This window comes from Manis javanica, chromosome 5 (genome assembly GCF_040802235.1).
Source record: "Manis javanica isolate MJ-LG chromosome 5, MJ_LKY, whole genome shotgun sequence".
Taxonomy (NCBI): Eukaryota; Metazoa; Chordata; class Mammalia; order Pholidota; family Manidae; genus Manis; species Manis javanica.
The window spans coordinates 164,772,184-164,785,861 of NC_133160.1; the positions used below are offsets into that span (position 1 = coordinate 164,772,184).

General features: G+C 33.9%; 1 protein-coding gene across 2 annotated transcripts in view; it reads left to right on the forward strand.

Moving 5' to 3' along the window:
- The window catches only part of RAB28 (RAB28, member RAS oncogene family), a 107,041-nt gene that overhangs the window by 74,835 nt on the left and 18,528 nt on the right, over window positions 1-13,678 (forward strand). For both annotated transcript variants that reach the window (XM_036990798.2, XM_036990795.2), the window contains exon 5: window positions 10,742-10,845. In XM_036990798.2, the coding sequence (XP_036846693.2) occupies window positions 10,742-10,845 (104 nt within the window). The remainder of the gene's footprint in view (window positions 1-10,741; window positions 10,846-13,678) is intronic.

Here is a 13,678-nt window from a genome sequence, read left to right on the forward strand (position 1 = left end):
TCTTGAATGTATTATAAATTGATACAACCACTTTGGAAATAATTTGACATTCTTCTTTGAAGTTGAATGTTCGTAGACTTTATGATTCAGCAGTTTTACTTTGCTCTGTGTCTTAGACTGCTGCACATAGGTATCAGATGACACGAGCTCTGAATAGTCATGGTGCTTCACTGTTGGTAGTAGCGAACAATTGGAAAAATCTTGAAGGTCCATAAGTTGGGAAAAGTATGTATGAATTGTGGTATGTTCATACAAAGTAAGCTATATACTAATGAAAGTGGATGAACTATTACTCTAGTTCGGATGACATGGTGAAACAGTGTTGTGTAAAAAAGACAGTCCCAGAAGGCTGCATGTATGAAGAGAAGGCTTGGTGAGAATTAAGAATGCAGATGCTGGTGCTAGGTTTCCTGGGTGTTGAGTTCTGGCTCCACTGCTTCCTAGATGTGTGTCCTTATGTAAATCATTTATCCTCTCCGTGCCTCAGTTTTTTCATCTCTGATGATGGTTGTTGTGAGCATTAATTGGTATGTGTTGTGCCTATAGAACAGTGTGATGCTATATAAATGTTAGTTTTTCTTATTACTCTGAGTTCTGTTGTTATTGGGCAGTCTTTACTTTTTATTTTTCATTGTTATTTTAAAGGATGTTCTATTATTCTCCCTCTCCCAATAGATCTAATATATGGTCATTGTGGGCAATTGGAAAATGAAAGAAAATAAAAAGAAGAATTAAATAACCATAATAAAATTGCCAGTTGAGGCAATTCTTACTATGGCTTCTGTTCTTTGAAAGTTCCAGGATATACTTTAGGCAAGGCAAATACACTTCTTTTTTCATACAAATCTGTGTATGAAAGAAATAAGTGAACTTGAACTTTATTATATTTATTTATCATTCAGAACTTTGCAAACAAATCTATACAGTACTGTGCCAGTATGAGATTCTCTAGTAAGAAGTCGTATGAAGAATGGCCAAAATATGAATTAAAATAAGGAAAGGCAAACTGCCAGTTCCTTTCCAGTCTTTTGGAATGTGAGCAAATGCTGATCTTCATGATTTATGCACAAATGTTATAGAAAGCAATAAAAGTTGTAGACAGCCAAAAATGTAGGAAGATTTACTTACTCCATGGTGCTAAGTCCTCATTTAGACCTGTTATTTCATATTTGCTTGAAGTTAGAGGAAATGTAGTTATCCATTATCCATCACCAGAGGGAATTTAGGTACTTGAATAAGTGATGCTAAATAAGTTGAGGAAGTAATACAAACTCTTACGTGCTTCCTTCCCTGTTCTCTTGGTACTGGCTGCTGCTGTTCATGTTCTGGTGACTCTACAGAATTGACAGTATTGATCATTATTACCTCAGAATCTTTATAGGTTAGCTGTGACATATATGACTGTACAATAGACATACAGTGCAAAGTGATTGGACAAATCTTGTAACAATTTGGAGAATCTTTAAAAATTCTGGAGAGTTGTTAGAAGCAAAGTAACAAATGAATATTTGGCAGAGTCAGGTGATATAATAGAGAAATCTACAAGACTCATGACATATATAGGTAGGTCAAAAGAGTATGATTTGATAATGAAAGGATTAATAGAGGTCCTTGGAAAAATGATGAAACCCACCAATATTTTTGTAACAGTGACCCATCTTTATGATTATATGAAAAATTAGGTTTGAAGAGAAGACTGTCATAGTATTATTATGATTTTAGTAGGAATATTTAATATAGTGAGATATACATACTTGAGAGTATGTAAATATATACAGTTTAAAAGAGTAGTTATTCTGGGCCAGGAAATAAGAGCATGCTAAGAGGCCGTACCAGATGCCTGTGTCCATCCTCTGTACCTTCAGAGGTAACTATGATCCTTTGTTCTGATGGTTTCCTTGCTGTTCTTTTTAGTTTCATCATCTGTGTATGCTTCACTAAGTGATTTTTTATTCTGTCATGTTGGAATTTCATAATGCTGTCATTTACATGTGATCCTTGTTGTCTTGTTTCTTTTGCTGAATATTTGTTTGTGATACTCATTGTTACAGTGATGTGAGTCATTAATTTTTCAGTCCTGTGTGGTATTTCTGTAAAATGAAGGAATGCATATCATTTTAGACACAGTTGATATCTTGAGCCTAAAAATATATTTTTCTTTATTCAAAAGATCATGAGTGGCTATTGTATTATTCTTTTTAAGAATACTTTTTTTGTTAATCTGTTTTTGTTTTTAGCTGCATTAACAAAAGAACCAAATAGGCATAGCTTAAACAATAATGAGCTTATCCCAGTGTATTTGGTTTCATAAAAACCTTAATTTCTGTGTATCTAAAGCATCATGAAACATTTAAAAGAAAAATCCTAACCTGAGGGGAATGTTGGAACAAAGATGTTCTTACTTGAAGAAACACTTGTACACATTGATAAGACAAACACTTAAAGCACAGTAAAAAGTGGGAAAAGAAGAAAGAGACATTTCACCATAAATATAAAATTTAGCACGCAGGAAAAATGCAGTTAAACTGCACTGAGGTTTTTACATTTTTACTAGAAATTAGTGAAAAACTTTTTGTCTTTTTTCTTTATCTGTGGAACTCAGTGATGTTCAGGCAGTTAAATTTTTTGAGAAGTCTGTTTTAAGAATCTACAAAGTCAAAGTCAAGTTCTAGTAATTTTTTATTTTCTTGCATTAGCAGTTCTAATACAGTATGATTTACTATGTCATCATAGAAAGACAGCATTAGAGAGTACATGGCAGGGTAAAATTAAACACATGCTCACAATCAAATTAATGTATTTCATCTGTCTTCAACTAATAACAATCTGTCATGTTATCTATCTGAGTAGGGGCATAAACAGTTTATTTTGTGTTTGGAGTAACTTCCTGGAGGTAGTTAATGTGACAAGTAGTTTGTTTGAATTGAGTATAACCAGATCAACACTCTAGATGTTTCCTTGATAACCTAAAAATTACTGTGAAAATCTGTGAAGTGCTATATTTTGCAAAAGTATTTTGCTTTTACTTCTTTAAATTAGTGGCATATTTTACAATCCTTTCACAGAGAATATTCTGTTTCTGCCATCATGTATGGACCAAAGAGCAAAAATAGGTTATAATTTTACTGTTTTCAATGACAGGGAATAGATATTATTAATTAATTAGAATCATATACTACTTTTCTTTTTAAAAAAATCATAAATTCATTCATTCTTGTTTGAATGAAAAGTCATATTCATTATAGAATATGTTCTTATAGCATTCTAAGGAATGAATATTTAAGAAAAAAGGACTGTTGTAGTGTCTCAGACCAATATGAAAAATAATATAGATACTATTATAATGTTTTTCAGAATTTTGAGATTAAAAAAAATTACATCATTAGGTCTGATCAGTAGCTCTGATTATTATCTAGTTTTTAAGCTCTTTATTACATCTAGTACTGTATCTCATCTATCTGTTCATTGTATCAGGAATCCTATAGCTAGAGGCAATGGAGCTCCTGAATACCTGTAAACAAATAGGATTTAAAAAGAGAAGTTGTGGTCTACTTGGTTTATTAGCATTATTGTATGTGTGTTTTAGAAGTCAAAATACATATACAATTTTAAGCACATGTAAATCAAATTTAATAAATTATTAAGGGCATTTTACATGTCATGTTTGGGCTAATCATGATGGATCATTTTTAAACATTAAGTAATTTCATGATTTGTATGTACAGCTGCAAGTACTTTGTAAAGTACTTTATATAATCAAGTGCTAAGCAAAGAGTATCTTATTTTATAATGAGATGAACTCGGTTTTATGATTTACTGTTAGTAATGAAAACTTAAAGTACTAATAAGTAATAATTAGTTATATAATCACTTTTTAAAGTAATGAGCATTTAAAGTTTGTGTGTCTTCATTCTTTTAGTATAAACTAAATAAAAGACTTTTAAGTGACCATCCCCAAAGCTGATATTCTTTCTCCTTTGTGAGACAGTAGCTAGCTTTGGAATTAATTAGATGGCTCAGTTCTAATTCTGGTAGATGACTAGCACTGGGACTTTGGTTAAGTTGCTCTGGGCCTCAGTTTTTTGTGATGAAACCAGATTAATGCTGTCCTTTTTGCCAAGATTGTTACAGGGCCCCAAAGTGTTTTGTAAATTCTAAAATAGAATGTAGGTTGCTTTAGAAGGCTCCTGAAATAGGCTTCTCTGCATCTGTTTGCCTTCTTCCATCCTTTCTCCTTGTAGGAGCCAGTCATTTATTCAAAATGCAGAAATCATGTTATGCCATTGGTTGCAATCCTTCAGGGATTTTGCATTGTGTTTTTGAGTAATATCCTCATGTTATACAACACATACCTTCTTGCTTATTATGCTTGTTTGCCCCAATTCTATTCAGTCATTTTACTCTTCTAGGTTTTGTTTTAGTTGTCACAGTGACTGAGACATTTTTCTCCTTCAACCTCTTAATTCGGTTGGTTTGTTTTAATCCTTTAAATCACAGATCAAAGAGTTCTCCCAGAGCTACCATATAAAATTGTCATAACTGTTATCTTGGTTCCTGCTCTCTGTTACTCTCCATCTGTCCTCCCTCTATCCCCATTTAATGATCATTGTTACATTGCCTTATTTATGTGTTTACTTGTTTATCAGTCTCTCTCCCTTATTAATGTGAGAGTAAGAATGGTGTCTATTTTCTTCTCTTATTGTTTGTGTTTAGCACAGTACTTGACACATAATAGGTATTTATACTTCTTTAACAACTGAATTTTAAGTTTTTTTTTTCTTAAATCTTTTGAAGAAGTATAGGAACTATCCTTTTTTTTGGTAACTTGTAATTTTTGCAACTGCACAGTTAATCTGAATGTTTAGGTTGATTAATGGTAGGATTGCAATTGCTTTCAGGAAGAACAATAATTAACTGCATGTATGTAACACTTACCATGTTTTATTTTTAGAGTTATGATATAGAGTTATATATGATATATAGATAACTATGTATAGTAAACAGAAAAAAATGTCATATTCATAAAATGTGTAGGAGAGCAACCTTCTTTTTATCATTTGTAATTTTCTTTTGACTATTCTTTGAATTTAGAAACAGAGTTTTCACTGTGTAGTAAGTAGAAGTGCTTTGAATCCAACAGGGGGAAGTTGAAGAGTTTCTAATGTATGTCACTCACAGGGATTTCCTTTTTGTGTTTATATTTTTGCTCAGGTGGACTGGAATATGTGAGGTAAGATGGGTGAAAAGTATAGCTGTATAGATGTTAACTATGTGCATAAAAACTTTTTAGCTTCCCATACAAGACTCTCATGCCTTGGCCCTGCTGATATCACCAGCTCTTGGAAGCCATGATCTTTTGCACATATTTCTTTGGTAAGGAACGTGCAACCTATCTACCCCCAAGGTTGTCTAATTTTTCCTCATCTTTCAGGAGTTAGCTAAAGTGACGTCTTCTCTGTGATGTCTTTCCTGTCCCCCTAAGCAGTTTTAGAAATTTCCATTTGTGTTCTCCTGTTGTATTTTGTCTTACACAGATGACTGTTCTCTTAGTGTCAGAGTTTTGTTGAATAGTAACATTCTGCAGGTGTTCCTCTTAGTCTTCTCAGTGGTTAGCACTTAGAAAGTGTTGGGTAAACAGTCCATGAATAGATGGATCCGCAGACAACCACAGTAGCACTAACTAATACTTACCAAGTATGTGCCAGTCACATGCTTACTCTCTGCCTTACTGTGTGCCAGCCATTGCCTTACCTGCTTTAGATGTATTTATCCATTACAATAGTATTATGAGGTACTATTCATGTCCCCGTTTTATAGATGAGGAAACAGACAAGGAGAGATTGATTTGCTCAAGGTTCCACAAATAGTAACAACAGGGAATCAAACCTAGGCAGTTTGGCTCTGGAGACTATATTTCAGTACCATGTCCTACTTCCTCTCCAAATGAATCAGTGAATTACTGAAGCACCAGTTTCTTCTGCATTTGTCTTAATGCAAACAATTGAGAAGTACAGACAAGTTATTTCTCATATGAGACTAGTTCTTCTGTATAACTCATCACTCTAGATCAATAAAATAATAACAAAGATCATGTATTGGGGTATTAAAATATTTTGCTATAATGACACTTTATGATGATAATTGACAGTGTGATTTTATCAACATTGTTTAGTGTTTACTAAACACCATTTACTTCCTGGTACTCATGAAAATCTCTGTCCTAATATACAGACCCCTTTATCCTGGACATCACGCAAGTGAATAATTTTGAACCATCACATCAATTTAGGGAGGTAGTGTCCCATTGGAGTCAACAGGGCCAAATAAAAGATGAAGGTGACAACTTTAGATTCAAAATTCTAATTTGTTGCTTCTAAATCAAACAAAGCTTTGAACCTCAATAAAATCAAAACAAAATATTTTAAGAATACATGATACTAAAATATCTATGGGTGAAGTGATGTATTTTATGTACCATGTGATTTTAAGAACCTGACAGCTTTGGTACCTTGACAGCTTTTTTTTTTTTCCTTACCATTTTAATGTCCAGTTCAGGGTGAGTGAGCCAAGTTATTTTTTTTTTTTTTTTGCAGTTGGTTTTGACATAAAAAGTTCTGGATTTTCTTATCTGTCTAATACAGTCTTAGAATTTTTTCATCTTCCTGTTTTCTATCCCTATTTATGTTAGCTGTATGAGGAAGCCTAGGACATTGATATCACTGGTATCTCCTGCATTCTTAACCTATGAAGTCCTTTTCAGACCCCAGTTTCTATCCTTAACTTCTGAGACCTTTCTCCTCGGCCTTCAGTAGCTTACAAATAAAGACAACAGTAAAACTCCTGTATTCTCAACATCTTCCTCAAGCAAATGTTTTTAAACAACTGTCATTTCATGTGTGTGCTCATTGTCTTTTGTAATGGAATAATCTGTTTCCCAGAGGTCAGTGCTGCTTTCTCCTGAAGCTCTTTCAAGGGTTAAGTTTCCCAACCATATTTGCATTATCTCTAGGACAGCAGGTGGTGTAGGTGACTTTCTTGTTCCATATTGCTCTTTCCAGATCATTCTCCATCTTCCCTAAAAAGTCTTTGATCTAAATATCAAATTATGTGATTATACCTCCTGCTAAATATAGTAGTTGGAGTAATCAGCCAATCCTTGAAAGCCTTGAGTTTCTTGAAGACTTTGGCTCCTGGGTCACAAATAGTCCATTACTATGCTGTTGTGATTCTTGGTAATGTCAGAGTGTCCTTGTAATATCTCTCAGTTCTTTGAATTATCCACCTCCAGTCATCTTGCTCCCCCTACCTACATTAACAGTTACTCTGAAGACCTAGTTGGTCTCAGTTTCTGCACCCTTTCCGTAATATCAGTGCCAATCTCATGCAGCCTAATCTGTCCATTATCTCCTGTTTTCCAGCTTCATTTCCTTTAGTAACTGAAGTCCAATAATATTTAGACCCACACAAGACCTTAACATCAGTTGATTTTACAAATTTTTCATTTTCCTGAATTCCCTCCCTATCCAACTTAGATTCTGTGCTCCATCCATATAATCACTCTTTTATATTTACGATCTTCAGTTTACCTGCCCTCCTTTTCAGTAATTGTATGTGGTGAGGAAAAGCTCAGTCTACTAAAATGCTAATCTTTATCTGATCAGTACTTTTACCCACTCAGCTGACTGTGGCTGGAACAAAACCTACAGTACATTGTATCTCATTTTAAATCCAGGGTAACTATCTTCAGGTGATTACTTTGTACATCTCACTTCAAATCCTTTAGCATTTCTTATTCACTTTTTATCCCTAAAATATACTGAGAATCTTCCCTCCTTTTTACTGTCTCTATTGCTCCCCACTCTTGTCCAAACACTATTTTCTCTTTCTTTCCTAGATTTCTATAATAGCCTCCTCAGTGCTTTATATTTATTTCTTTATAGTTATTCTCAACAAAGCAGCCAAACAAACCCTTTAAAATATAAGTCGGATTGCATCTTTTTCTTCTCACAGTTAACTTCCGGTCTCTTTCACAGGGCTTACACACCCTATGCAATATGGTTCCTGGCTTTTTAAACCTAATTTCCCACTGTTTCCTTCTCTTGCTAGCTCATTTCAGCCACTCTGGCCTCCTGGATTTTCTCTGAATCTGCTGGACTTAATCTTCCTTTAGGGTCTTTGCACTTGTAGTTCCCTCTGCTTAGAAAAGGCTTTTCCCCAGATTTCTCGCTCCTTAGCCTTCATAAGGTCTTTGAACTACCTGTTCAAACTCCCTGTTGTTACTTGTTTTGCTTGTTGGTCTCTTTCCCTCCATTAAAATGTAAGCTCATTAGCACACAGGATAATGCCTGGCCATAGTAGGCACTCAAATATTTGTTGAATAAATGTATGAAAGATCAATAAAGTGGTTATCCATTGAAATTGTTAAGCACATGTTTAAGCAGAGTGCAGTGTGGTTGAAGTAAAAGAAATTGTGTGTATACAGTGTTAATGCTTTTGTCCTTCAGTTGCTTAGATATTGGAAGGAAATACACCAAAATATTGTCATTAGTTGTTTCTAGTTAATGACATTTTAAATTTCATTTTCATAATTATTTTTTTGAATATTTGGGAAATGAGCATGTATTACTGTTATTAGAAAATTTTAACTCCATTAAAAAAAATAAAATATGAAAACCAGAAAAATGATATGGTTCACTGAAGGATGGAAAGGAGTTAAAAAAAATAGCAGTAAGAGTGTTACCACATGTAATGGGTGCTGGATAATAATTTTAAAGATGTTCTTAAGAATAGATTTTTATCAGTATCTCACTATAACTTCATCTTCAGAATTTACATTTCTGGATTATTTAGAATGAAGTACTCTAGTAACTGAGTCCTCTTTATTTTGCTTACTAAATTTGAACACAATAGACGAAAACTTTATATGTGAGGGCCTCTTTTATATGTACTGTTTCATTTGTCAGAATATGTTATTTATAATAACTTTTAGGATTCTTATTGGTCTTTTATGTTCATAATACTGGTGGTGACTCTTTTAGGAGGTGGACTGTATCTTTTTCATCTTTGGGTTCCCACTGTCTACCATAGTGCTGGGTATATAATAGGTCCTTAATACATGTTTGTTGAATAAATATTCTTCTTATTTTTTTTAATTGGCCAGTGATAGTACTTGTCTGTTATGGTTATATTTATTGTAAAAAAAACCCTTCTTCTTGGATATAGTAAATCCCACAATGCTATAGATGACTTATAGTTAGGGAGTTGGTGGGGTTGGAGGTGGTAGAGAGGGAGAGAGGAAAAGAAGAGAAAGAAAAAGAAACCCAACAGCAGCAGGCTGTTCTATGAGAAAAGACAAATGCACACACATTAAATAAAAAGCTACATGTTTTTAAAAAAATTGGATAGTGATTTCATTGGGGAATTTTCCTAGTGACATGATTTGTTCTTACTCTTGTTGATTTAGGAAAGTATTTTGGCCTCAGTTTTATGGTAAACTAGAGTATAAATGTCAGTGCTAATAAGAGCTTAATATTATTTTAGTCTTCTACAAATTGATGCTTGTGGTATCAGGACTTTTTTTTCTTATTCTTATAAATAAGGTCTCAGTGATGTCTAAGGAACAGCAACTTGTGGCCAGAAAAGAAAAAAAAAATGATCCATATTATGCAAGCTAAGCAATATAAATAAGGTTTAGGAATCCCCTCAATAGATCAGAAATCTTCTAGAGAAAGATCTCTTGAGCCTATAAATAAAGACCTTCAATGTAATTTTAAATAAAGCCTTTTATGTAGTCTAAGAGCATTTTTTAGTTGATAATCAATTGCCACTATTGTGTAGGCTTACTAGATTTGCAAATTTACAAGTTTTTACAAGTTAGTTGGGTCCTTTCCTCAGGAAATCAGTTTAAGTTTTTTTTCCCTGTATTTGACTCAGAGAGCCTAGTTGTCCTTAAGTCCTGTGAATATATTCGCCTTATAATTTGACGGCATTGAATCAACACCCTTATAGGGTCTGTAGTGTTGTAAAAAGAGAAATTGTTCAATAAAGGATCACATTTGAAAATAGACTGTGCTGTATAAAATTAGTATTGGATGAGTACTGCACTTTGCTTTAAAGCACCTGCAGCTATTCAAGGAATTATTCCCTTGCCCATTACTTTTAAAATGTATACTTTAGGTTTGGGAAGCAACTGAGGTCTTATCTTTGTGAAATTAAATCATGGCTGTAAATAAGTTAAACACTCAATGAAATATTGATATCTTTCAGCAGAACATTAATTACATATTTGGGTTAACATTAAAGTTTGCAGAGATTATAGAACTACTCTAATTATTAAAATAATTCAACTGTTTCAGAGAAAATATGATCGCTTTCAATTAAGTCACTATGTTTACACATATACTACTAAGTAGATCGTTTTTGAGTATCATCAATATGCCTGAAGCATACAGATAATAAGAATGGTAGCTTTCATTTTTTGAGCACTTTTCTTGTGCTGGTCACTGAACAGTATGCATGGATTGATTTTCAAGAAACTCTATATAAGGTTGATACATTTGTTATTCCCAGTTTTTAGATATGTAGAGTGAGGCATAAAAAAGTTAACTCAGTTGCTCAAGATTACACAGCTGGTGTCTAAACTGGGATATAATATATTGGAAAATAAGTCAAATTTAAACATGCTAAAATTATATCATTTAACTCTAATATTGAATTTTGTTATTTTTGTCCACCTTTCTAGTTGATTTGGAACATATGCGAACAGTAAAACCTGAAAAGCACTTACGGTTTTGCCAGGAAAATGGCTTTAGTAGCCACTTTGTCTCAGCAAAGACAGGAGACTCTGTAAGTAAAATAGTGAATACTGATTATTATAAGTGATTTTATTTACTAATATTCATTCATAGGAAGTATGCTTCCATTACTTAACTTATAGAATAAACCAATTCCTGTTGATATTACATAGATTAAACATGTTTATTATGTTTATATTAATTTTATAGTTCATGTAACATAATTTTATGGTTATTTTAGGGAATTAAAAATACGAGAGTTAAAAGAATATAAATCACCCATGATCTCATCATCCACGGGTGATCATTCATAAATCGTATGATTCCTTCTAGTCTTTGTTTTCTGGTGCTCACAAATACTAGCACCTAGTGCAACAGCTGCTGGCAGGTTGTGTTTACTGAGTGTTTTGTGATTGACGCTCTACTACTCTGATTACCTCTCTCATAGATGAGTCTGTGTAATGGGGATCTGGGGACATGGCTAATAAGTGGTAGAGACAGGATTTGTAAACCTAAGTAGTGACATTACAGGGCTCACTGTATATACTAAACTGTTAGAAAATATTAATATCATAATATAGAAATAATTTTGTGTTTACATTTTTATTTAATATATTTATCTGTAGGAAATTTTGCCAACCATTTAATACTACTAAAATAGATTTAATAATCCATTAAGTAATCCATTAAATAATATTCACAAATTTATTCAACCACATCCCTATTGTTGGACATTTGGGTTATTTCCAAGCTTTGGATACAATGTAAAATTTTGTCCACAAGCTTTGATATTTTGATTTTTTCCTTTAGGTGGATTCCTTGAAAGGGAATTGAAACATTATTTGCCATATTACCAGCAGAAAGGTTGTTTTTCCATATTACCACCAGCATTGTATCAGTACCATATTACTGTACTCTTTTTTAACATTCAGGATTTATTTATTTATTTTAAAATTTTTGTTGATTTGGTAGGCAAAAAAGCAAATGAAAATGGCATTTTGCTATTTAAGTTTGAATTTCTTTGATTGCTATTGAGGTTGACAGTTTTAAATTTCATTACCTATTCATTTTGTACTTATAATCTGTTTGAAATTTTCTGTGACCATTTTTATGTTAGAGATAGCAGCCAGTTGTCATAATTTTTGCAAATATTCTCCACTGCTCAGATTTATTTTGGCTGTTAATTTTTTTTGAACATTTTTAACCGAAGAAAGTTTGAATTTTTTCTGTGGTTGAATCTTTTTTGATGTTCTTCCTGTATGATTTCCTTCATGGTATTTATGTTTAGGATAAATATTAAGTAATATAAAGGGTGCTTAATCTTTTTTTTTTGGTAAGACTTATTTAAAAATTTGACCTTTTGGAACCCTTGTAACCAGGGTAATGCAAACATAGAAAAATACCCATCCTGCCATTTAAAGAAATACAGTATCAGTACTCTCTGGTTAAGTCCATCTGTGGATTGGGCTTCTGCCCTCACTTATCTTCCTAGGGGTCTTTGCTGTTTTAGAATTATTTTAACTTTCAGTATTCTAGCTTGTATTTAACCACTTAGTATTTCTTGTATATTTATGCTGAACTACCATTAAAAATACTCACATTTTTCTTTTTAAATGCAACTTTGAAACAGTTTGTTCTTGTGAAATCATCTTAAGACTTGTAGTCATCACCAGTCCCAAGGTACTTGCCCTCATGGCTTGGAGGAGTTGAGTTCCCACTTATTGAACTTTGTCTAATCCTACCTTTATCGCAATGCTGAGTGATTTCTCTGCCTTTGTCCTCCACCTCACCTCAGCCACTCACTCCCATGCATTGTCATTATAAACCTCTGCGGCCCTTCTGCGATTTCATGGCAGTGTTCAGGCAGCCTAGTCAGTGACCACCGTCCAGCTCATGCCCATGACTCCCTGCTCTGTCTGTCTGCAGCTGCAGAAGGGCCTATAAGACATTGACCCTAACACTGCTTCAATGTTCCTAACCGTTGCTCTTGCATTCATTTGCCTCTCTTCCTAACTCCAACCTCATGGCCAATCAAAATCATTGCCATGCATATACCCTCCAGTCTCTTTCCCTTCTTTCACTTATTAGACTCATTTGGCTAAACCTTAACTCTGATTTAAACCAATCTCCCACCTTTCTGTGACTGTACTCATGTGTTTGAAGATGATCAGAGAAAAACAGAGCTGTGCTGGAGGTTTCACTTAAAATTCACAATCATTGACCTCAAGTGGGCCCTAGTTCTGTTCAGTAATTATACCACATGTCCCTAGGCCATCATTTCTCCCTTCACCTGGGTGACTGCTTTATAGCTTCTCTTCTCTCCTCAGATCTTCAAACTTGCACATCCATTCTCTCAGCTGATGACCTCGATTCATATTTTATAAAAAATTTGAAACAAACAAAAGACAGCTCTCACATGCCCCTGCCACCATGTTTACCCTACTCTTCTTCCTACCCTGCATCTGTTCCCATATCTTTATCTTCTCTGATTACTGTGGATGGACTACCTATGTTCCTAGCTTGTGCCAGCTCCTACCTTGTGCATCAGTCCCATTTCTGCTTGCTAGTAGTGAACATTGCTTAGCAATTCCCACTCTTTACTGCATCATCATTTTTTTCTGTCTACTGGATCATTCTGTCAGAATAGAAAATATTATGATTTCCCCATCTTAAACACAAGAAAAGCCATGATCCCACATGTTTCTCTAGGCAGTGTCTTCTTTCCCACTTCCCAGTGGAGTGTTGGGAAATAGCTGTGTCCAGTGCTCTTCTCCCATTTTCTTTTGAACAGTTCCAGTTAGACTTCTGCCTCCAATACTTTACCCTCTGCTGTTGTCAAGGCCACCAGTGACTTTCTTTTTGCTAAACCCAGTGGTTAGTTCTTA